The sequence below is a fragment of the Chelonia mydas genome, chromosome 5 (assembly GCF_015237465.2).
Source record: "Chelonia mydas isolate rCheMyd1 chromosome 5, rCheMyd1.pri.v2, whole genome shotgun sequence".
NCBI classification, from domain to species: Eukaryota; Metazoa; Chordata; order Testudines; family Cheloniidae; genus Chelonia; species Chelonia mydas.
In genome coordinates this window covers 106,581,715-106,607,359 of record NC_051245.2, presented here as the reverse complement: position 1 = coordinate 106,607,359, position 25,645 = coordinate 106,581,715, and the positions used below count along the sequence as shown (strand labels likewise).

The following is a 25,645-nucleotide window of genomic DNA, read 5'->3' as shown; positions in this document are numbered from 1 at the left end:
ATACACTCTCTCTTCCTCTTCAGTCAGGATCTTAAAAAGGTAGAATCAAAAGCTGTTGATGAAAATGTGGAAGTACAAAGTATTTCAGAACTAGGAAAGCAATATTGAAAGCGGAGTAGTAGGTGGGAAGGAGTCAGCAAGCACTGCAACAGAGTACAGGTAGTGCTTTCTCTTTCAAAGGTAACATCCAACTGCCTTGTTGATAGGGCTTCCTCCCACGCACACCATGCAATGGAAACTCACAATTTTCTCATTTTTTTTGTAGTGCAAATAAAGGCTTATCCTACCAATCACCAACCTGTAAATCTAAACTCTGCAGTAAAATGTTACAAGTGTACTCACTGAACACCAACAGTACAAAAACAATAAAGAGTTCATAAAGAGCCGATTTGTCTCAGCAAATATCAGTTTTGTTTTGATAGACCTGCAAAATAAGTGGATGAAGGAACAGTTGATTGTAAAGCATTTGATAGTGTTTCACTAAATAATTTCCAACACCAGAAGGAACAAAGAGCTAATACAAATATACCTATACAGAATAGAAATTTGGCCAGAAAATAACAAAACTGGAAGAGTGGAAAGAGGCATGTTTCATGCCAATCTATAAAAATGGGAAATAAGGACAACCCAGGGAATTACAGACCAGTCAACTTAAATTCAGTACCTGGAATAGCTCTAGGTATTATCTAAGATAATAGAGCAAATAATTGAGGAATCAATTTGCAGACATCTAGAAGATAATAAAGTGATAAGTAACAGTCAACATGGTTCGACACAATTTGGTCTTGACAAAACCAACCTAATAGTTTTCTTTGACAGGATAACAAACGTTGCGGGTAGTAAGAAAGCGGTAGATGTGGTATATCTTGACTTTAGTAAGGCTTTTGATGCTGTCTCACATGACCTTCTCCTAAACAAATTAGGGAAATACAGCCTATATGGAGCTACTATAAGGTGGGTGCATAACTGGTTGGAAAACCATTTCCAAAGAGTAGTTATTAGTGGCTCACAGTCAAGCTGGAAGGGCATATCAAGTGGGGTCCCTCAAGGATCAGTTCTGGGTCCACTTCTGTTCAATATCTTTATCAACGATTTAGATAATGGCATAGAGAGTACATTTATAAAGTTTGTGGATGATACCATGCTGGGAGGAGTTACAAGTGCTTTGGAGGATAGGATTAAAATTCAAAATGATCTGGACGAACTGGAGAAATGGTCTGAAGTAAATAGGATGAAATGCAGTAAGAACAAATATAAAGTACTCCATTTAGGAATGAACAATCAATTGCACATGTACAAAATGGGAAATGACTGCCTAGGAAGGAGTACAGTGGAAAGGGATCTGGGAGTTAGTGGTTCACAAGATAAATATGAGTCAACCATGTAACACTGTTGCAAAAAAAGCAAACATCATTCTGGAATGTAGTAGGAGTGTTGTAAGCAAGACACAAGAAGTAATTATTCTGCTCTACTCTGCATTGATAAGACCCCAGCTGGAGCGTTGTGTCCAGTGCTGGGTGCTACATTTCAGGAAGGATGTTGACAAACTGGAGAGAGTCCAGAGGAGAACAACAAAAATGATTAAAGGTCTAGAAAACATGAGCTATGAAGAAAGATAGAAAAAATTGGGTTTATTTAGTCTGGAGAAGAGAAGACTGAGAGGGGACATAACAATGTTCAAGTACATAAAAGATTACTACAAGGAGGAGGGAGAAAAAATGTTCTCCTTAACCTCTTCTGGGAAAGACAGGGCATGGGCAAAAGTGATGCAAGTGATTTGTGGGAGTTCTGTTGAGAGCTGCTAGTGGGTTTGCTGCTATCCTAGGCTTTTTGCGTTTTGTCAAAGGCTCCTAGAATAACAAGGACAGGTTTAAAGAATACTTTATTAGAGATCTACATCTAGGATGCTACATCTTAGGCAGCACAAATCCCACAAATCTGACTTAAGAGGAAAGAGTAAAAGAGCTAAATATGTATGTTGTAGCCAAGCAGAAACTATATTGAAGACATCAGCTAAGGGATTCAAAGATATAAACACAAACCTTTTAAAATATAGGTTAATGGGCTATAATGAGGAATAATAATTATTATTCATGTTTACTACTGTTTTGCTGATGGGCCAGTGAAGAATGAGGCCCCATTGTGCTAGGCACTCTACAAATGTGGAGTAGTAAACAGTCCCTGCCTCAAAGAGCTTACAATTTAAATATGAGATGGAATTTAAAAAAGGTTAAGAGCTGGTTTTAGGAAAGTTTCCTGTGTAACAACCAAGGCAAATAGTGGAAGTTTGGCACACTAAAACTGTGTTGAACAAAATACTAGTAAATGTACAGTAGTGAAGAATATACTTGTCAAACTGGCTGGATTTGGATAGGTCTCTTCTGCCTCTTGATTTGATTAATGTTTTAATGGACACTTTTTAATTAAACTTCTCCTTCTTAGCCAGACTACTTTAAAAATTTATTCAGCATGGTTTAATGCCAACTTCAGTTGACCTGAAAGCAGAAGTGAAATCTGGTGCTAGTGCAGTCCCAAAAGTGCCAGAAAATCCTGAGGGTGAATAACAATATCATTCCTTCCCCCCCCCCCCCTTTTTTTTTCTGGTGTAAATTTCTCCCTCACTACCAAGATAGTGGGATTCTAATCTGTTTTATTTTTGTTCTTACACTGTCTGTCATTGTGGTATCTGATGTAATTTACACTTGTACCAGTTTGGTGAACTCATCTAAAATTTTCTTTTATATCCACTTCTCTTCCAACAAATCTCTTCTTCCAGCATCCAAATGAAATGTTATAACTTCAGAATATAATTCGTTTACTGCTATCACCTGTTGGAAACTTAATTTGCATACCACACTTAATGTGATTGTATAATAAAAAAAAAAAATCTCTGAGACACCTTTAATCTTGTCTTGTGCCACTTTGTTGTTGTGGAAGGATTCATAGATGAGTGTCTTTGCCATGCCCTTTAGAGGCTGCTTTATTTACTCTGTCAAGGTTCCTTCCCCACTCTGAACTCTAAGGTACACATTTGGGGACCGGCATGAAAGACCCCCTAAGCTTATTTCTAACAGCTTAGGTTAAAACTTCCCCAAGGCACACAGTCTTTGCCCTTGGATTAGGTAAAACGCTGCCACCACCAAGTGTTGTAGACAAAGAACAGGGAAAGGACCACTTGGAATCCTATTCTCCCAAAATATTCCCCCAAGGGAAGTGCTTGATTCTCACTAATTGGTACAGGTGAACACAGACCCAAACCCTTGGATCTTAAGAACAATGAAAAATCAATCAGCTTCTTTAAAGAAGAATTTTACTTAAAGAAAAGGTAAAAGAATCACCTCTGTAAAATCAGGATGGTAAATACTTTACAGGGTAATCAGATTCAAAACACAGAGAATCCCTCTAGGCAAAATGTTAAGTTACAAAAAGACACAAAAACAGGAATACACATTCCCTCCAGCACAGCGAATTTACAAGCCATTAAACAAAGAAAACCTAACGCATTTTCTAGCTAGATTACTTACTAACTTTACAGGAGTTAGAGAGTAACAGCCGTGTTAGTCTGTATTCGCAAAAAGAAAAGGAGTACTTGTGGCACCTTAGAGACTAACCAATTTATTTGAGCATAAGCTTTCGTGAGCTACAGCTCACTTCATCGGATGCATACTGTGGAAAGTACAGAAGATCTTTGTATACACACAAACCATGAAAAAATGGGTGTTTACCGCTACAAAAGGTAATAAGCTATTGCCAGCAGGAGAGTGGGGTGGAGGGAGAGAAAACCTTTTGTAGTGATAAACATCCATTTTTTCATGGTTTGTGTGTATAAAAAGATCTTCTGTACTTTCCACAGTATGCATCCGATGAAGTGAGCTGTAGCTCACGAAAGCTTATGCTCAAATAAATTGGTTAGTCTCTAAGGTGCCACAAGTACTCCTTTTCTTTTTACAGGAGTTGGAGAACTTGCATCCTTGATCTGTTCCTGACAAAGGTGTCACACAGACAGACAAAAACCCTTTGTCCCTCCCCTCCAGATCTGAAAGTATCTTGTCCCCTCATTGGTCATTTTGGGTCAGGTGCCAGCGAGGTTACCTTGGCTTCTAAACCCTTTACAGGTGAAAGGGTTTTGCCTCTGGCCAGGAGAGATTTTATAGCACTGTATACAGAAAGGTGGTTACCATTCCCTTTCTATTTATGACAACTATCCTTTTCTAAATTTAAATTCTTGAGTTGAGCTCTTCTCCAAATAAGAACCAATGAAAATCTGTGGGTCGCAACATAAACTAAAATCATGTACTGAGCATTCTCATTTCCAGACCTTATGTTTCACATGGCACTTGTATTTATAATAACATTTCATGATTGTGTTGCCCTATGCATTTAAAATAGCTGGATGATTTTGGGGATGTATGGATTTTATTATTTCAATATACCTGACTGTTCAACTTTTATCTTTCACATTGAATTGTATGTAATGTGAAGATGTCAGCAAAAATTGTAATATGATTATCTGCTGATTGCCTTAACGCTTCAAATTGAATTGTATCTGTTATATAACACTTCACTTTTAATTTTGCCACCTGTTGAACAGGACTTCAGTTGCTGGTAAATGATAACTGACTTAATACTTGAAGAAAGATGTAATATAAATGTGCCTCAAAGCATTTTAAAAAAAACTATGCATAATCAGGCAGAGATGTGAAGAAACCCTAAATCTGATCTGGAAAGAGTTATTTTGGATTCCCCCACTATCACTCCCTTTCCTGATAGTTTAATGTGGGATAGGTATCTTTACTGTCATGGTCCAGGGCTGGGGCAGAAAACTACTTTGCTACTCTTACTGCTTTTTCACTTTCTTTGGTGGGTGTGTGTGTGGGGAGGGGGCTTCTGGGTGACATTGTAGTAACTAACCACACTGTGAAAGGGTGCTGATAGTTGCTATAATGTGAGCCTTTTGGAAGCCAGGACCCATGTCACTTAAAACACCCAGGGCACTGAGTGTAGTTAGAGTAGAAGGGACTTAAAGTAGTTTGGGTTTGGAAGGGTAGAAAGGATCACTTGCACTTATAGGTAGCCTGATGAGTTAATCAGGTAATTAGCTCACCAGCGGGATAGCTCTGAGAATAAACCAAGCAGTATAAAATGCTGCTATGTTTTGATGTATGTAACCCATAAACAGCAATAAAGATGTTTGGTGGACATCCCCTGCTGGACTCTGTGTGCTACTAATTCACAAAGAGGGTCTATCAGCCAGGGTCCCTAGGAGCTGAAGGACCTGCCGTCCCTTTTGTGTGTCTCCTTTCTCCCATATGAAATGAAACAAACCAAACAAAAAATCCAGAAATCAACAAATTAAAACCAGAAATCAAACCCAACCAACTCCCCCACACATGCTGTGGACCCCCCCTCTTCCCCCACTATTTTTGGTGGTTCATGGGATATCTCATTGAAATGAGATCATTTGTGCAGAGGATAGAATGGGCCTGGTGTACACTGACCTGCAGCAGTGAAAAGGCTTTTTGAAGTCACTCCCTTTTCCTCTCTTGGTGCCCACAGGGGAAACAATGCTCTTTCCCTTTCAGTTCCACTTCTGGCCATATGCTGGTCTTCTGACTAGTAGATAGTACGTAAACAGTGCAAGTCCTATGTCTATATGTGTGTAGAAACACTGTTAATGTAGCTTAACATTTTAATCAATGTGATTTTGTAATAGCCACACATCATTCAGGAGCTGTGTCACCCCAAATGAATGCCAATAAAATTTATACTTCACATAATATCATGTATCAGTTGGAATATGCTACGTATATTACAGAAGTACTATTTTAGATTTTTTTAAAAAAAATATTCAGGTGCTTTTCCTCTTCTTGTATAGCCAATCAAATGTTATGATTTATGGAGTCAAATCTCTCTCTCACAACTTCTTAGGGTGAGAAGGAAGAGCTGTGTGTCTCATTGGCAATCTGGGGACTCAACTTGTTTTAATAGTACTGTATAAAGCTTCCATTTGTAACTCTGCAGGGTCATGATATTATCTGTCTTAAACCTGTTTCTGGGCTGAATATTGCCTGTCCTTGTACCATAGACAGTATAATTATGGTGGGAAAGGAGAACATTCTGTGGCAGGCTTTATTTTATTTTTTTAATGATGGCTGTTTGGAGTTACTCTGAAGTTTAGAATGTTACATGTAGATGGGGAGCTGGGTTAGTGGACACAGTCCCATAGATTCCAAAGCCAGAACACAGGCCATAAGGACTTCCCTAAAATAATTCCTGTTTGAATTAGAGTTGATGAGTGGTGGCCAAAAGCATATGCTAAATTATATTTATCATTGATATTGTTAGCACATGTGGGGCATGTATATGTATAATATTTTCCACTCTTGTTTCCCTTGGCTGCTGTTCATTCTTATCTTATAGTTTTAAATAATAGAAATAAGAACAAGTTTTTTATTTCCTTTGCTCTGTGACTGTTGTTCATAAAGAACAGTCAATTGAGGACAGTAAGAGTCAAACTGAAAACCCTCTAATATGTTCATATACAAAGTGTATATCAGAAAGACCTTGAGAATGTTATACAAACAAAATATGCTTTTTCAATCATAGTACAAAAGGTCACTTTTACCTTCTTGAATGTAACTTCCTTATGAACACCAGCTATATGGAGCTATATAATCTCTCCAGAAAGGTCCTGATTGTGCAATTTATCCATGAGTGTAGACAGAGGGCAAAAATGATAGCACTATACTTTGGGTCTTGATCTTGCAAATGCATATGCATGTGCTTAGCTCAGCCAGAATGAACAGAATGGAGCAAAACCCAGTGGCAGCCAGACAGAAGCAGGAGCTAGACAAAGGTATTCTAATTTTTTAAAAATTCATTTCACCTATCATTGGAATCTGCTAGTCTGTCAGGGTTGGGACTTCTGGGTTTTTCTGTCTTTTACAAGTGTTAGAAGTAGGTAAGAGGTTCCTCTTTTGGACTTTCCCATCTTGGTACAGACTTTCTGACAGCACCTTCTTACAGGCACCTAGTAAACTGCATGAGTCTTGCTCACCAGGCTTATTTCTACACTATAGCAGAGGTTTCCTCAATAAGCTCTCAAAGAGGGCTCTTTTCTTAAGCTATTTTGCCATTTTCTTCTTTCTCCAGCTTGACCTCAGTCTGACAAAGAGAGGGTGTTCAAGGAAGCCTGGGGACTTTTAGCTTCAGTAGTAGAGCCCTCCCCCCCCGCCCCCAGCAATTCAGTGAGGCCCGGGTAACAACATCAAAGGATTTATATTAGTGTGTTCGGCTCCATGTGTAGCAGCCTCCCATCTCAGCTCAACTACATTATTTTATGGCAGGGGTGAGCAAACTTTTTGGCCTGAGGGCCACGTCGGGGTTCTGAAATTGTATGGAGGGCCAGGTAGGGAAGGTTGTGCCTCCCCAAACAGCCTGACCCCCGCCCCCTATCCACCCCTTCCCACTTCCCTCCCTGTGACTGCCCCCCTCAGAACCTTCGACCCATCCAACCGCCCCTGCTCCTTATCCCCAACTTCACCCCCCCCCCGGACCCCCTCCATCCAACTATATCCCCATCCCCTGAACCCTCTGCCCCTTATCCAACCCCCCTGCTCCCCGCCCCCTTACCATGCCGCTCAGAGCAGCAGGACTGGCAGCCATGCTGCCTGGCAGGAGCTCGCAGCCCCACCACCATGCTGCCTGGCAGGAGCTCGCAGCCCCGCCGCCCAGAGGGCTGGTGGCACAGCGAGCTGAGGCTGCAGGGGAGAGAGGACAGCAGGGGAGGGGCTGGGGGATGGCCTCCCCAGCCGGGAGCTCAAGGGCCTGTCAGGATAGTCCCATGGGCTGGATGTGGGCTGTAGTTCGCCCCAGCCTCTGTTTTAGGGGCTTGTCGTGACCAGGTCCTTGGCTGTTTGTCTTTTTCTGTTCTGGTCTTTCTCTGCTTCTCCAGTTCCAGGATTATGGCAGCCAGCTGGTTCTCTTGAGAAAATAGTAGATTCCAAATGATCCATCAATAAAACCTCAATTTTAATTGCATTCATCTGTTTACTCCCAGTGATTGGAGGATAGTGTTTCACTGGTTCCAACTCTCTCAGTAATGTGAAGCTTGATGGAGCAGCAGATTCCGCTGATACCAAATGATAAAATTAGTTTCCTTACTTGAAATTTTGTCTTTCCTGAATGGAAAATAACTTACATTTTTTACTTAAAGGAAAATAACATATTTGGGCATTTGCATGTGTTAACATCACACTGGAGTATTTTAGTGTAATTTATTACTCAAAGGCAAATCAAAGTTATCATGTGGCAGTTAAAATTAGTACCTAGCAATTTATTATAGCATTTGAAGTTACTTGTCAGATACATTTCTAATAAGCATTCACTAAGAAATCAAAAGTTCATACAATAAAGGCCCAACTTCCTGGATTGTTACTGTATGATAACTTCAGTCACATGATGACATGCTTATGCACAGTAGTATACATCTAAAATGCTATCTATACTCCACCCAAAAACAAAAAAACCCTAGTAATATTCCAAGGTTTTGCATTACTTTGACAACTGGGAGGTGGGGAAGTTTGGATGGGTGGATATCTTCATGCAGTCATGGGTTTAACACATTTCTCAAGTTGCTTCTTTTTTACCACTATTACATCTGTCTGACTTGGGTTGAACTTTGGGTAGCTGGTTTATTTTCATCTGACAGTTTATTTCTCACAAGTACTGTGCCATCTCTGAGGCAAATTTGCTTTTGTCCACTCAGGTCAGTGTGAAAAGTTGGGTATTATTTCTCTTCCATTAATGCCTTGGCAATGAGTGTGTTTGGGAAGGGTGCAACGGAAACATTCATGGAGCTGCTAATTTAAGGGGTCATGACCCATTTACAGCCAGACTGCTGGCATTGGCAGCTTCTCAGAAACCATGATGAAGGAAGACTTTAATTGCTGTAGTGCCCAGGCTGCTTCCTCTGATTGCTGTTTCTCCAATTATAACAGCAGTCTTTTCCCTTAGGTCCTCTTTGAACTACTTCCTTATGACATGTTTCTAGTGGCACTTCAGAGGGAAAAGGATACTTCTTCATTCAGCATATCTGCACCACTGGCTTAGAATGGTTTCTGACTGTAGAAAGCTACTGGATCGGTAGCTCGGCTTGAGACTGGGACATTTTACAAATACATTAGAAGCAAGAGGAAGATCAAGGACAGGGTAGTCCCATTTCTCAATGAGGTGGGGGAAAGACAATAGCAGAAAATGTGCAAATAGTAGAAGTGATAAATGACATTTTTGTTTCAGTTTTCACCAAAAAGGTTAGTAGCGATTGGACGTATAACATAGTGAACATGGGTGAAAATGAGGTAGGATCTGAGACTAAAAGAAAGAAAGAACAAGTTAAAACTTACTCAGGCAAATTAGGTGTCTTCAAGTCGGCAGGGCCTGATGAAATACATCCTAGAATACGCAAGGAGCTGACTGAGGAGATATCTGAGTCATTAGTGATTATCTTTGAAAATGCATGGAAGATAGGAGAGATTCCAGAGGACTGGAAGAGGGAATTTGTAGTGCCAATCTATAATAAGGACAACCCAGGGAATTACAGACCAGTCAGCTTAACTTCAGTATCCAGAAAGATAATGGAACAAATAATCAAGCAATCAATTTGCAGACATCTAGTAGATAATAAGGTGATAAGTAACAGTCAGCATGATTTGTCAAGAACAAATTGTATCAAACCAACCTAATAGGGGCTTTTTTGGACAGGATAACAAGCCTTGTGGGTAGTAGGGAAGAGGTAGATGTGGTATATCTTGACTTTAGTAAGGCTTTTGATACTGTCTCGCATGACCTTCTCATAAACAAGTTAGGGAAATACAGCCTAGATCAGGGGTGGGCAAACTTTTTGGTCCAAGGGCCACATCTGGGTGAGGAAACCACATGCAGGGCCATGAATGAAGGGCTGGGGCAGGGGGTTAGGGTGTGGGAGGGAGTGCGGTGTGCTGGAAGGGGCTCAGGGCAAGGGGTTGTGACACAGGAGGGGTGCACGGTGTATGAGGGGGCTCGGCAGGGGGTTGAGGTGCAGGGAGGGGTGTGGAGTATGGGAGGGGGTTCAAGTCAAGGGGCTGGGGGCTCAGGGCAGGGTGTTGAGGTGCCAGAGGGGTGCGGGGTGGGGCAGGAGGGTTGCAGGGTGCAGCAGAGGGCTCAGGTCAGGGGGTTGGGGTGCAGGAATCATAGAATCATAGAATATCAGGGTTGGAAGGGACCCCAGAAGGTCATCTAGTCCAACCCCCTGCTCGAAGCAGGACCAATTCCCAGTTAAATCATCCCAGCCAGGGCTTTGTCAAGCCTGACCTTAAAAACCTCTAAGGAAGGAGATTCTACCACCTCCCTAGGTAACGCATTCCAGTGTTTCACCACCCTCTTAGTGAAAAAGTTTTTCCTAATATCCAATCTAAACATGCACAGAATTAAGCAGTTGTCCACACTGTCATTCCTCTGTCCAACACACTCATGTTGTGTAGGAGGGGTGTGGGGTGCAGCGGGGGATCAGGGAAGGGGGTTGGGGTGCAGGAGGGGTGCAGGGTGCAGCAGGGGGCTCAGGGCAGGGGGTTGGGTGCGGGGTGCAGCAGGGGGCTCAGGGCAGGGGTTCGGGGTGCAGGCTCCATCCCGGCATCACTTACCTTGAGTGGCTCCGGGATGGCAGCGGGGCTAAGGCAGGCTCCTAACTGTCAAGGTCGTTAAGCACTAGAGCAAATTGCCAAGTGAGGTTGTGGGACCTCCATCATTGGAGGTTTTTAAGAACAGGTTAGACAAACACCTGTCCGTCATGGTCTAATTATTACATAGTCCTGACTTGAATATAGGGGACTAGACTGGATGACCTACTGAGGTCCTTTCCAGTCCTACGTTTCTATGATTGCTTGATTTAAAGGACTGGGGAAGAGGAGGAGGAAGTGACTGTGGGAAAGAACGGAGAAAAGACTGATGGGGAGAGTACAAGTTTTAAATTGCCTCTTCACTAGTTAACGAATCCAGTTGCCCCGTAGGCCACTTTTAGCTCCAATTTTCTATTAAGTATTTCCAGTGAAGCTTTTATAGTTATTATCTTAAATATATTATTTATCCCAAGTATAGTTTTTATAGTAGAAGGTGTGAGCCTAAGGTGACCACTGGACCATAAACTTCAGCTGAAAGGACAGCTCTGCTTGTGGGGTGTGATGAAAATGGGAGGTCTCACTAGTTCAACTCCATATTCTAATGGCAATAAACTATGGTAGGGTGTTGGTTAATAGGCTAAAGTTGTAACCAAAGCATGCACCAGTAGCTTACTAATAAATACCCAATTGTGAGTTATTTCTCTAGTGGTAGAATAAAATCAATCTGATTCTGTAGCTGTGTGGCTTTTTGGCATCACTTCATTAAAAAACAACACACACACACCCTTGCTATTTATTGAAAAGTCATTCTTGGCTTATTTTTTTGCAGGAAAACTTTGAAGATGCCTTTGAAAGCATCCCAGTGTAAGTGCAATTTTACTATTTATATTTTCCATTTTTAAATATAGAGTCATACAGAGTGCTAAATTATTGTTGCCTAATATGCACCACACATTTCTGTGTGTTGGTAAAATCAGCTATTGTTCACTTTTACACATGTATAGTGACCATTTATATTTCCAAAACCAATGATGCTCTTAAAGGATGCCTCAGCCTTGGTGTATGTGTGATTATAAAGCATTTGGTGTTTCCTTACATTCCTCCTTTATAATTTTCATATTTGTTGGCAAAGTAGTTCAGTGCCATACTGACAGCTCTGGAGAATCTCATGAAGAGGTGCAGTATGAACAGTAGAAAAGTTACCATTAGATAGTCTTTTGATGGAAATTACTTTCAGGCCCTATCTTTTGTTTATCATATTTGGCCAAGCAAAAGACCTTGAGCGGGGATTGTTCCACCCATGCATGACTGTGTGCAGACTTACCCTCTCCATGCATTGATGGAAGTGGGGTTACATGCAATAGTGGCACAAGATTGCACATAAAGAAAAGTGATCAGTTCCCCTCCAACTGTATGGGAACTACATAAGAGTTAACATTTCTTGTTGCTGTATTAAATAGTGTTGCAATAGCACATTTGATGATCTCTCTTACTATGCAGCTGCACTGTCAACGGATTCTGGCATAGCCATCCCTGAGAGGACTGTAGGTGGAAGTTCCAGTGCTAAAGAGCTGGAGTTATGGCCTCTATACCACCCTCCAGCCCTGCTACTAGTGTAGACGGTGAAGCTGGAGTGGTGGAAGAAGCATGACCTAGCCCAGTCTTAAGGCTGCCCTAAGTTATACTGGGGGAACAATCCATTGCAGAAAGGGATGAGGACTGGGGCAGTGCAGAGGCCACCTTTACACTGGAGAAGAGACTTAAGACGGTAAAGCTCTTAAATTCTGATACCAATCATGGAAGTCTGTATCCATGGTTTCAGGAGAATCAGACCTGAACTGGGCAGGTGCCTTAATCCTAAAGCCAACTTTGTTAGGCAATGCACAAATCTGAGAGCTCACAGGATGAGCCTCTGATCCCATCCTTCATGGGTCTGAGTTCTCTGAGAAGAGTATAATGCCTTCTGAAGCAAAAATGGGGAGGAGTGATAGATAAGGCTGCACTACTCAGAACCAAGGAGGAAGAGCTACTATTTACTAGCTTAGGAGAATGCAGTTTGAGTAACTGTTGTACTGAACTCACTGACTGGCCCCACCATTGTCTTCTAAGTGAACAGACATGCACAGAATTAAGCAGTTGTCCACACTGTCATTCCTCAAACTTGGTGTCCCATTTAACTACAGTTCACATCCAGATCCACAGCCTCTTGTGTTTCTTGGCATTCAAGCAGGACTGAAGGATGCTCAGACCAATGTTACTGCAGCTTCCTCAACATCAAAGACTCAGTGAGAGGATCCAGGCTCATGATTCAAGTTCATAAATCCATTGACAGGCCTCATATGTGAGACGTCCGCTCTTCAGTTTAGAGAACTTCTACACCAGATAAGTTACTGATCCCACAGGAGACAGTGTTTAAAAACTGTTGGTGTAGCTGTGGAACTAGAGTTTGATACCGCATAAGAGAATGCTGCAAAAGTTGGAGTTTCAGGTGGCACTCCTGTCACATGATTTATAGCAAGTAATCTTGGATTTTTTTTTCTTCAGGTTCATTTTACCAACCAAATGAATGGCATATGACACAGACACATCCTAAGCATTAATTGAATTACAGACTAAGGTCCAGATCCTCAAAGGATCCTAAATACCACTGAGCATCTGGGTCTAACATGCTAATCTTCAAGGCCTGTCTTACAGAACCAGCTATTGGCACAAATGAGTATCAGGATGTTTCATTATCGCAGGGCTGTGGAAGCTATCTGTTTTTTACCAGTGACACCATTACTGCTATCTTGCTATCATTACTAGACTATTTCAGACCATTCCAACTGGTAGGTGAATTTTGTATAGGCCTTAAATATCATCATGTCAACCATACATGAGAGAGCCCATAAGCTCTACAATGTGTTGGAGGTGAGGCAGAATGGGAGAGTGGTCCATGGATGAATGTCTGCTAGACCCTGAAAATTATTAGTGGTGTACTATGTCCTCTTCCTGCTAGGATTCAGAGCCAATTGATTATATTGACAGCTGTGGCAGGAGACTGAGTATTTGAATAGCTACCCTTTTCTGGGTTCTCTATCAGCATTGACCATGGCCGATAAAGATAAAAGATGGAAGCTATTCTGTTCAGTTTATGGACAATAGAGCAATAAAAATAAATGGGGTCATCTGAGCTGAAGGCATACTCATTGGCAACTTGCTCTCTGCTTAGACAACTTCAAGGCAATTGTGGGTAGATATAAGTTCTGTGCCTGGGGCAGGCTCTTTCATTTGTTCAGCTACCTTTTGGAGAATTTGAGAGAGGAGGTGAGCCTGGATCCATTCAGCAAGATGATCTCCAATTCATGGTAGAGAGGTTCAAGATCCTTCTATAATCCGTCTTCCAGGATGAGAAGTCCTTCAGACACTCTGGATGCATTTATCTGTCTAATACCAGTTGTACCCAAAAGCCCCGCTGACAAAGGAAGTGTTTGCTTAAGTCTTCAGTCTCAGCTTCCCTAGTACTATCTTTGATTTCAGCTTTCAAACAGAAATTTGATGGGGCACCAAAGGGGACCATTCTCTTAATCTAATGGAACGCTGCTGTTCTTTCTCTTCACCCTGTAGGGATTGTCATTCTTTCCCTTTGCCCTGTAGGGATAGTCATTCTTGAGACTCTTTGTGTCATGGAGTAGAAGGAATTTGGAACTGTGGTTTGCCTGAAATAGTGGAACAGTTAAACAGTTCACTTTCGTGCTGCTGCCAGTCCTCTCTCTCTTCTCATCCCTTTTTAAGGGGCCCTCTTATGAAAAACTGATTTTATTGCTGATATTTCCAGTAGCCAAAAAGAGAAGATTTTCATGCCAATTTGCATGTGAATTTTATGCAAGTTTTAGGCTCCATATGGTGACTTTGGAATTCATCATTCCTCAATCTATAGGACTGAGTCAAGACTCTTGACCTGGAATGCAAAGAACTGCAACATGATCAAGTAGCGCACAGGAAATATTTGAAATTCTGGGTCATTAAGGAATCATTTGGAAGCCATACATGCATATCATCTTCTGTATAGAACATAAGTGCTTAGTTTTTGAATATACTAACTGTAAAAGATTCTTTCAATGAATGATATGTCTACTCACATGTACTAGAGCCTCTCCCTTCCTAACAACTAAACCTAATATTAAGATTAGTAGGGGCATCCTTTGAGCTATTGTGTGTGTGTCTCTGAGAAATGTTTCCTAGGTATCCAGTTCCTCAACTGTCACTGGTGGTCATAACATGCAGTAAGGGCTTCTCTACATGAGGAATTTGCACTGGTATAACTTAAAATATAAATTTTAAACTGATCTTGTTAAACTGGTGGAAAAAGCTGCATGGACACTCTTATTTCAGAATAAGAATGTCTTATTTTGGTTTAGTTTAAGGGTATGTCTATACTACCCACCGGATCAGCGGGCAGCGATCAATTTAGCAGGGATTGATTTATCGCGTCTAGTCTAGACTTGATAGATCGATCCCCGAGCACTCTCCTGTCGACTCCTGTACTCCACCGCTGCGAGAGGCACAGGCAGAGTCGACGGGGGAGCAGCAGCAGCAGTGAAGACACCACGTGAGTAGGTCTAAGTACATCGACTTCGGCTATATTATTCACGTAACTGAAGTTGTGTAACTTAGATCGATCCCCCCACCTAGTGTAGACCAGGCCTAAGTCATTTAGGAACAGGTTTAACTAAACTTCTATGAGACACTCATATCAAAATAAGTGTCCACACAGTCTTTTGCACCTAGTTTTAGTCAGTTTAACTAGATCAGTTTAAAAGCTGATTAAAATTATACTGGTGCAACTTTCTCAGGTGTGCAAGCCTGAAGAGAATGAGTGAGATCAGCCCTGGTGGTTTATCCTGCATATACAGTGTTCTGTTAGGATAAACTGCCTTGGTGCCCGCACCACTAGTTTCTATCAGGAGGGTTTCCAACAAAACAAGTTCCTCTTTATCTGGCATTATTCACTAAACGTCAGAGCTTACTAGGAGAAACCAGGTTGCACATGTTAGATGCTAAATGGGTGATAAGTTATCTAAGAGGGTAAAATCCTTCCCTAAATCTCCAGGGCTCGCTGTGGTGTTTGAGGACAAGTCCAAGGGGAAGCCAATCTCTGTTCAGATTGGCTAAATGGATTAAATAGATTCTGTATCCAGATTCTTGTATAAGGATCTTTTATAGATGGTCAGTACCACAGGGGTGAAAGGTTTAGTCAGTCAGACATAAAGCTGTGTTTATGGCATGCCCGAAATGTCTCCTTCATAGGCATTTTAAGGGACTGTCATTATACAGCTCTCTAGATATATTTTAAAACCAGAAGGGACCATTATGATCATCATAGTCTGACCCTCCTGCATAACTCAAGTCATAGAATTTCTCTAAGTGACTCTTGCATCAAGCTCATTTCTTGTTACTTTGAGTGGAAAGACCGACACATTTCCTTATATAGCCAGGAGGACTCAAATGTTCAAATTTGAAAAGGGGCATGTATGTGATCCTAATCATCACAACTTCACTTGTTGTAAACACAACTATCAAGAGTCACCATGTTCCAAGAGTGTAACTGCAAAGATGACCAGTTACTCACTTGTGACTGGAGTTTAATCTTCCTTTTTCTTCGAAAATTCAAACCTCTGACTGTTACTAAATTCAGCATGAGCTCAGGACATTACAGATTACTTCTTCCCAACCCTTTTCCACACAGAAGAAGACAACTCCCTGCTTGTGACTCCATGCAGTTAAGTCTCTGCCCCATACGGTGCAGTTTTTTGTCTTTTTCCAATGTCTTTTTCCACAGTACATTTAGCCATTGACAGTTTAAGATCTTTGCACTTAATATTTTCCAAAAACATAATGAGTGCTGTACAAACATAATATTGTCCTCTATCTCAAAGAAATCTCAATGTAAATAGACATAATTCAGACAAAGGACTGAAATAAAAGGATGAAACACATTTACCTTATGTCTATATTACTGCTTCACTTTTCTTATAACTTTATGAAAACCTAGTCTATCTTCTATGTTTTCATTATCTAGTAAAATTAACCTTTAACATCTGCAGTTTTGACCCTCATTCATATGCTTTGCCATCATCTTCGCTTTTCCTTGAGCTGAACAGTTCTTGAATCATTGACAAACTTTTTTCCCCTTTCTCCAGGGCAGTTAGAGATCCATGTCTTTTCCTCCCAGATTCAAATGAATTTTTTCTGGAAACTTGGAAGCTCTTGTTTTTTAATTATTATGAAAATTAGATTAAATTAAAAATTGCGGAAAAGTCAAATCTCATGGTCCCACCCAAATTTGTGCCAAAGCCTGATATAGACTAGCACATACAGCTGGCCTTGATTCTCCCTTCCACCCCTCACCCCCCAGTCCTCCTCCTTTAGGAGCTTGTACAGAATTCTCTTTAATTATAGTAATATTATCTGTCTCTCATCCTATGTACCATTCCCTCAGTTTCACCTAAACGTATGGCCATAAAAATACCCTGTAGATTACCTTTAGATTGTCTTTGGGAGGAAGTACAGTAGCATGCATGTCTAGAATCCAACCTCTCAGAAATAAGCCATGCCCATAGAGAAAGTTCCCTAATCATTAGTTTTCTATAGCAATTTGTGATATGAAACAGTGGGTTGTGGCATAGTTGAATGTCAAAAATGTAGGGTGGTTTAGTTTTTAAATTATCTGAAACAATGATCAGAAAGGAAAAAGTGGGAAAGGAAGACTTAAAATGATATGAATTTTAGTAAAGGATTTTGAAAAGAATTCTTAAATTTGTCAGTGGCTCTTAATTTTAGAGGTGCCAGTAGGGAGAAACATAATTTACTGGTATCAGTTATTGTCCCTCTTTTGTCTCTCCTTTCCCCACCCAAAGCTGGATATTACTAATCCGTGATCCTACCAAAGCTGCTCTGAACGGTATTACTGGAGTAATAGATTAAAGGCCAGAAGTGTTTAAAGAAGTTAGAAGGTTATCCTTGTAATCTCAGAAGTGTGGTTAATGTTTCAGTTATACCTGCACTTGTGTTTATCTGTCAGTGGGTAAAGCACTGGGAAGCAGCTGGAGATGAGGGGGACGGGGAAGACCCTAAATACAGGTCTTGTCTAAGATACTTAGGAAAGTCCATGCCTGCTGGGAGGGGGAATCCTCAAACTTTCCCAGGGGGTGCTGCAAAAGTAGATTGTCAAGCATACCTGTAAGCAGTTTAAGCTTTTTCTTATGTTTGGTACCTGGACTGTTCACGGTCAAGTAGAAAATCAATCATTAAAAAGACATTCTAAAACACTACAAGTCCATGAAAGTCAAGTTTATAAGTAAAGTTTTAAAAGGAAGTGATATCTAACTAAATAAGCACATTAGAAAATGACAGCTGGCTTGGACTTTTGTCCAATTCAGAGAAACCATGTTTGGCTCATGAATCCTAAAAGAGGAACCAAGTTAAACAATTCGAAAAATAAACAATTTAAGCTGGCGTTATTTATGTCTGAAGTTATACCATTTGAGCTTTCTGCATTTTTTTTTTTTTAAAAGAACAATTGCACAAAAGATATGCTTGTTGCTTCATCTACTAAGAAAAATTTTTAGGGCTGTCGATTAATCGCAGTTAACACAAGCAATTAACTGAAAAAATTAATCGTGATAATTGCAGTTTTAATCGCACTGTTGAACAATAGAATACCAATTGAAATTTATTAAATATTTTGGATGTTTTTCTACATTTTCATATATATTGTATTGTAACTGAAATCAAAGTGTATACTATTTTTAATCTAAATATTTGCATATAAATTGTAAACAAAATAAATGGTATTTTTCAATTCACCTCATACAAATATTGTAGTGCAATCTCTTTGTCGTGAAAGAGCAATTTACAAATGTAGAATTTTTTTTTTGTTACATAACTGCACTCAAAAACGAAATAATGTACAACTTCAGAGCCTACAAGGCCACTCAGTCCTACTTGTTCAGCCAATCGCTAAGACAAACAAGTTTACATTTACAGAGATAATGCTGCCCTCTTCTTAATTACAGTGTCACCAGAAAGTGAAAACAGGCATTTGCATGGCACTTTTGTAGCTGGCTTTTTGTAGCATGGTATTTACATGCCAGATATGCTAAACATGCGCAAACCCCTTCATGCTTCGGCCATCATTCTAGAGGACATGCTGATGATGCTCATTTAAAAAAATCTGTTAATTAAATTTGTGATTGAAATCCTTAGGGGAGAATTGTATGTCCCCTGCTCTGTTTTACCCGCATGCTGCCACATATTTCATATTATAGCAGTCTTGGATGATAACTCAGCACATGTTGTTCATTTTAAGAACACTTTCACTGCAGATTTGACAAAACACAAAGGTACCAATGTGAGATTTCTAAAGATAGCTACAGCACTCAATCCAAGGTTTAAGAATCTGAAGTACCTTCCAAAATCTGAGAGGCATGAGGTGTGGAGCATGCTCTCAGAAGTCTTAAAAGCAACACTCTGATGTGGAAACTACAGAACCCAAACCACCAAAAAAGAAAGCTGCTTTGGATTGTTATTGAGTAGAACATGTCCATCAGCATGGACATTTGTCCCCTGGAACGGTAGTTGAAGAATGAAGGACATATGAATCTTTAGCGCATCTGGCACGTAAATATCTTGCGACACTGGCTACAACAATGCCATGTGGATGCCTGTTCTCACTTTCAGGTGACATTGTAAACAAGAAGCGGGCAGCATTATCTCCTGCAAATGTAAACAAGCTTGTTTGAACGATTGGCTGAAGTAGGACTGAGTGACCTTGTAGGCTCTGAAGTTTTACATTGTTTTGTTTTTGAGTGCAGTTATGTAACAAAAAAAATTTTGACATTTGTAAATTGCACTTTCACAACAAAGAGATTGCACTACAGTACTTGTATGAGGTGAATTGAAAAATACTATTTCTTTTGGTTTTTACAATGCAAATACTTGTGATCAAAAATAAATATAAAATGGGCACTTTACACGTTGTATTTTGTGTTGTAAAAGAAATCAATATATTTGAAAACGAAGAAAATATCCAAAAATATTTAAATAAATGGTATTCTATTGTTTAACAGTGCGATTAATCATGCTTAATTTTTTTAATTGCTTGACAGCCATAAAATTTTCCTATATTTTGGCTATAAACTTGCCCCTAAAATAGGTACCTATTTAAAAATAGTGTGTGTGTGCGGCTTCTGTAAAATAACGGTGAAATGTGCAGAAACACACAGAACAAAGTTTTATAATCCCAGAGTTCACAATCCAAACTTCGATAGGGCCTATGTTTTTATTCAGCATAGTATCATTTTGTGGTGTCAGGCTGCCACAAGGGGAAAAAACCAGTTCAAGGCCTGGTCTGCACTGGGGTTGGGGATCGATCTAAGTTATGCAACTTCAGCTACGTGAATAACGTAGCTGAAGTTGACGTACTTAAACCTACTCACCACTGTGTCTTCACTACGGTGAGTCGACTGCTGCTGCTCCCACGTCAACTCTGCGTGCACCTCTCGCGGCGGTGGAGTACAGGAGTCGATGGGAGACGCGATAAATCAACCCCCGCTGGATCGATTGCTGCCCGCTGATCCGGCGTGTAGTATAGACATACCCCAAGAGAAGAAATGCATCTGAAAGGACTGCATACATTGAGACATGCTCACAATCAGACATAACAAAGTACTTGTGCATGTGCAAGTGAGGAGCTTTGTTCATCCTTTGCAATGGGGAGCACCTTTTATATAACAGGTTTTATTTAAACTTGATCAATATGAAGAGTCTGTTTTGGAGTAAAAACTATATATGCCTGGGGGATCTTCCCTGGAAAATATCAAAATACCCCATGCAATTTCCTGAATGTTGGAAGATGAAGATCTTTGAGGAGAGAGGTTTAGACACTCACACAAGTATTAACTTATCTGCCATTTAACTTTGGTCTGTCTCTGTTTTTGTTGCCTTTTTTTTTTTTAAATGTGCACCAAAGCACCGACTACATTTGTTAACTTCCATCAGAGATGTACATCAAACATGCCAAATACCACTACTAGATGGCTAAATTTTAAAAATATCAAAGCGGGTCCCCCTTTCCTTGTGCCTAAGAATATGGAGCTCCTGTGCTCATCTCCATTCCAAAACTAGATGTCTCTAGCTTCTCCTTCCACTATTTTATCTTCTGAATTTTAAATCAAACGTTAGTGTGTGTTTCATTGTAATATTTTGACACTGAACTTTCTAAACAGATATCTTTACTTGCTATGTCTCCTGAGTTTTCTTTTCTTATTAATTCTTTAATTCACTTCCCTGTTTTCATTTCTCCTACCATCTGCCTTTCTGTTTCTCTTGGTGTTTCAGTTTTTCCTTTAATTAACTTTTTATTTCCTTTTTTTCCCATCTTAAATTTCTTGAAAGAGGGTGCTAGGTCCTTTGGGCATATGTTGAGCCCAGCATGTCTGGTATGGACCTTACCACTTCAAACCTTTGAATTCTGTGAGAAGTAGTCCAGAGGGGTGAATGAGGAGCAATAATTTGACCTACGGGAAATAGGCTATAAAAGATTTTTTATTTCAGGAAAGATTCAGCAAACTGGGAGACCTATAGGGAGCAGAAGGTGTTTGGGTAGGCTCTCCTTTCCCTGCCCTTTCACTTCTCCTAAGTTACTCCTCTTGAACTCATTCCTCCCCATCTGCTCTGGAGTACCACAGAGGAGAAAGAGCTGATGGATGTTTTGTTACCTCTGGATTTTAGCTAGGCCTGTCTTTTCTTGTTGGGGCAGAGACTGGAATTTTAATTATGAAAAGGGCAAACCAATGCAGAGTTAAACTTCTAGAATCTGGAGGCACACTGAAAGAGGATGTCACACCTCAGTAAATTGAATTTTCCTTATCTTGTTATGGTGTTCTCTCTAAAATATAAAAATAGCCAGTATTAACATTTAAATTGTCAACAATTTCACTGTTGATCTTAGCAAAAAAAAATATAAAAATCTATTTGTGCAGCATTAAAGGTGCCTCAGAAGAGGAAGATTAAGAGGATTTAATTCTTCTTTGTCCTGGTGACATTCCTTTCTTTTTGGACGGAAATCATGTTTCCTCATAGTTAATAAAGTACAATTTCCAATCAAATCAAAGTTCCGATAATTAATTACTTTGCAGGAAATCCTCAGCATTTCATGGGAGCGGTCTCAGAATGGAGTAATTTTTAGTAATTGGGGAAGAGATGGAAAATGAGTCAAGGGTAGGTGGTCCAGATGTGTTTGCAGAGTGTATAAGGCCTTTGTAAGAAGGTTCTGGAGGCATACCTCCCTTACTAGTATTTTTTAAACACCTGGCAATTGCTGCAATACGGAGGGATCTAAAGGTTAATAAAAAAGCTCTTCAGGAATATCTTTATGAACCAAGTTCTCTTTCCCCTATTTCTCCTAAAATAGAGTCAGGCTTGGTCTGTACTAGGAATTTATATCCGTATAACTACGTCACTCCACACCCCTGAGCGATGTAGTTATAGTGATCTAATTCCAGGTGTAGACAGCGCTATATCAACGGGAGGGCTTCTGTTGACGTAGCTACTGCCTCTCCCTAGAGGAGAAACCTTCCTATCAGCATAGATAGTTTCTTCACTAGAGCACTACAGCGGTGCAGCTGCATCATTGTAAGTGTAGACAAGCCCTTAGTTTCTCCCCTTCCTCAAAACATTAGATTACTCCTTCCCAAATCATTCTTGTTTTCCCCAGCTGCTCTTGCCAGACTTCCACTCTTGGTTTTACCCAGCAATTCCATCTTGCATTTCTGGCTTCTCACCACCAAGATTCCTGTCTGAGGGAGTCTCTTTTCTGACTTGGATTGGATTGGAGTGGCAGGTTGGGCTTCTGGCCAGAGAAGAAGCATGGAAGGTTGGCAAGTTGCTGCTAGTTTCTGGAGTGGAGCAGACTCAGTTACTCAACAAAACTTCCTCATTACCCACTGCCTGTTGCAGGTCCAGGGAGCTCAGGAGGCTTCACCTGTCTGTGTCCGCTCATAGTGGTCCCATGCTTCCTTTGCTGGTTGCTTGACTGGAGAAGAATCAAATCTGAGCTAGCAAGCAGGGCTGTGGTTGACTGGAGACCCTGGATTGTAGTGTAAAGCAGCTGACAGCAGATGGCTGCATTGTGTACTGCAGTGAGTCAGATCACCATCAGCAGTCTAAAGAAGCCTTCACTTATCACTTCCAAACAGTGCATCAATGCATTTGCACAGGGACTAATCAGAGGTTCTCAAACTGGCGGTCGGGACCCCTCTGGGGGTTGTGAGGTTATTACCTGGGGGGTTGCAAGCTGTCAGCCTCCACCCCAAACCCCACTTTACCTCCAGCATTTATAATGGTGTTAAATATATAAAAAAGTGTTTTAAATTGATTAGGGGGTATCACACTCAGAGGCTTGCTATGTGAAAGGGGTCACCAATACAAAAGTTTGAGAACCACTGGACTAGGTGCTGAATGGCCCTGCAATCGGTCAGTCTGAGGAGCCAGTTAGTCAGGGAAATGGTGAAGTGGCTCAGTTTGGGCCTGGAGACTGTTGTTTTGGGGAAAATGATACATAATATTTAGGGCTGTTGATTAATTGCAGTTAACTCATGCGATTAACTCAAAAATTAATTGCGATTAATTGCACTGTTAAACAATAGAATACCAATTGAAATTTATTAAATATTTTTGGATGTTTTTCTACATTTTCAGATATAAGGATTGTAGAATCAAGTCAGTTGTCTGGCTTCTAGCTGCTAAGGCCAGAGGGACCATTTTGATCAACTAGTCTGACCTCCTGTATAACACAGGCCATAGAACTTCCCCAAAATAATTCCTTTTGAAGCAGAGCAAAGTTAACTTTTAAAAAAAGTCCAATCTTGATTTTAAAATAGCAAATTATTAACGGCTTTTGGTAAGTAGTTGACTTGGCTCTGAAGGCAAGATTAGGAAACTATTGTAAGGAAATATTCCCGAGATTGTCTATAGATGCTTTCCCCAAACTTTTAAAAGCTGAGTGCCCTCTTCAGGAAGATGAAACCAGTTGCTCATTCCCCCTTCTCTGCATAGCCCTGCCATATGTTAAAGGCTTACGTGCCTTAATTTATACATTTTACACACTGCTCTACCTGGCCTCTGACTTTTTCCAATGAGTCCTCCACCACTTCGGGAAATGTTTGTGTAGACCTTTATAGCTATGTTCTCTCTCTTCTTATGTGTTTTGAACAGCAAAATAATTATTTACTTTTAAAATATTGTCATTGGCATTAAAGTTAGCACCCACTGAAATGAATGAGGAAGTTCACACCTCAGAGCTATAGTGTCTGGCTGACTCTCTGCAAACTCAAAGAGCATTGGTGATACTCAGGCTATGTCTACACTGCAGTTTGTCTGCATAATTTATGTTGCTCAGGGGTGTGAATAAACCATCCCCCAGAGTGACAAAAATCACACCAACATAAATGCTGGTATGGACAGTGTTATGTCCTATCTCTCCCATCATCTTAGAGTGGCTACTGTAGGCTCTGTCTACACTAGCACTTTTGTCGGTAAAACTTTTGTCAGTCAGGGCTGTGAAAAAGCCACATGCCTGACTGACAAAAGTTTCACCGATAAAAGCGCTGGGGTGGACAGTGCTATGCTGGAGGGAGACGCTCTCCTGCCAACATAGCTACCACCGCTCGTTAGGGGTGGTTTAATTATGCCAGCGGGAGAGCTCTACACAGAAGACCTTACAATGGCACAGTTGCAGTGGTACAGCTGTGCTGCTGTAAGGTCCATAGTACAGACATAGCCTTAGAGAGCTCTAGTGTAGCCATGCCCTCACTTTATGTTTTGAAGTTTTCTTTGCAGCCATAACAGTTAGTCAATCTCTTTAAAAAATGAAAGCTGAGACTAGGGGGAATGATTTGGAGATCTGTCCATGTCCCTTGGCTTGTACTTTGTGTCCCACCATTTGGGCACTTTTCACACTTTTGGGAAATACTGGTCTGTAGTTGTGATGTTGTAGACAAACCACACTCAGGCCATTTGTGGTGTAGGAGGTATCCCAGTCATCCATAGGCCTCTCCCCTTTTGAACTCTTGAAGCAACTGTGCCGGATTTTAATCCTAGTGCAGAGGATGTGGAAAGAAAAGGGACTGTCTTTTTGTTCCGTATTTGTACAGCTCCTAGTACAGTGGGGCCCTGGTTCTTGATGGGGCTCCTAGGTACTACAGAACTACTACTACTACTTATAGGGTCTCTGAGACTAAAATGTTGTACAGTATGTGCCTACCCTTAAAGAAAGGCTCAAAGCCTCAGGCACATGCATAAGGGAAAATCTTCTTAATGCCCAGTGGGCCCAGCAGCATGCATATAACAAAGGGGCCCACTGCTGAGTGTTTAACCCTGCAGATCAGGTGCTCATATTACTCTCTCAAATGGAGTCCAAACTTTTGGTCTGACAGTGAGCCCCATGAAATTACATACCAAGTAGGACTGGTAAATTACAAGATTAGGCAATTTACCAAGAAGAAAACTAACAAATGTATCATGTTAATTTCTTAAAGCCATAGAAGTCACCAGAGCTTTGTTCATTGCTGCATATTCTCCCGAACCAGAGCTAGGGCTGCAGATATCCAGACGCCCTCTACAAGATCTGTATCTGTTGGGGACCATCTCGTGCTGGATCTTACAAAGGGATATTGGCATATCACATTGGAGACCCAGTGGAAAAAACCAGCTTTTGCCACTCCCTACAGACTGTATCAGTGCTGAACCATGCTGTTTTCATGGGCCCTCTGTGACTTTTCAATGGCTGACGGACTGGGTCCTCCATCCCCTGGGCCATTATGCCATGGCCTCCCTGGATGATGTAGTTATTTATGATTGGGGTTGGTAGGACCACCTGAAACAGGTAGCTGCCATCCTCCAGTTCTTAGAAGATGCTGGATTAACAGCAATCCCTAAAAAGTGCTGCT

The 25,645-nt window shown here is 40.8% G+C and overlaps 1 protein-coding gene across 2 annotated transcripts in view; it reads left to right on the top strand.

Moving 5' to 3' along the window:
- TTC39B (tetratricopeptide repeat domain 39B) overlaps positions 1 to 25,645 on the top strand; it is a 187,324-nt gene that overhangs the window by 79,198 nt on the left and 82,481 nt on the right. For both annotated transcript variants that reach the window (XM_007061690.4, XM_037901991.2), the window contains exon 2: positions 11,485 to 11,519. Coding sequence is in view for 1 of the 2 variants with exons in the window: in XM_037901991.2 (XP_037757919.1) it covers positions 11,485 to 11,519 (35 nt within the window). In the remaining variant the exon portion in view is untranslated. The remainder of the gene's footprint in view (positions 1 to 11,484; positions 11,520 to 25,645) is intronic.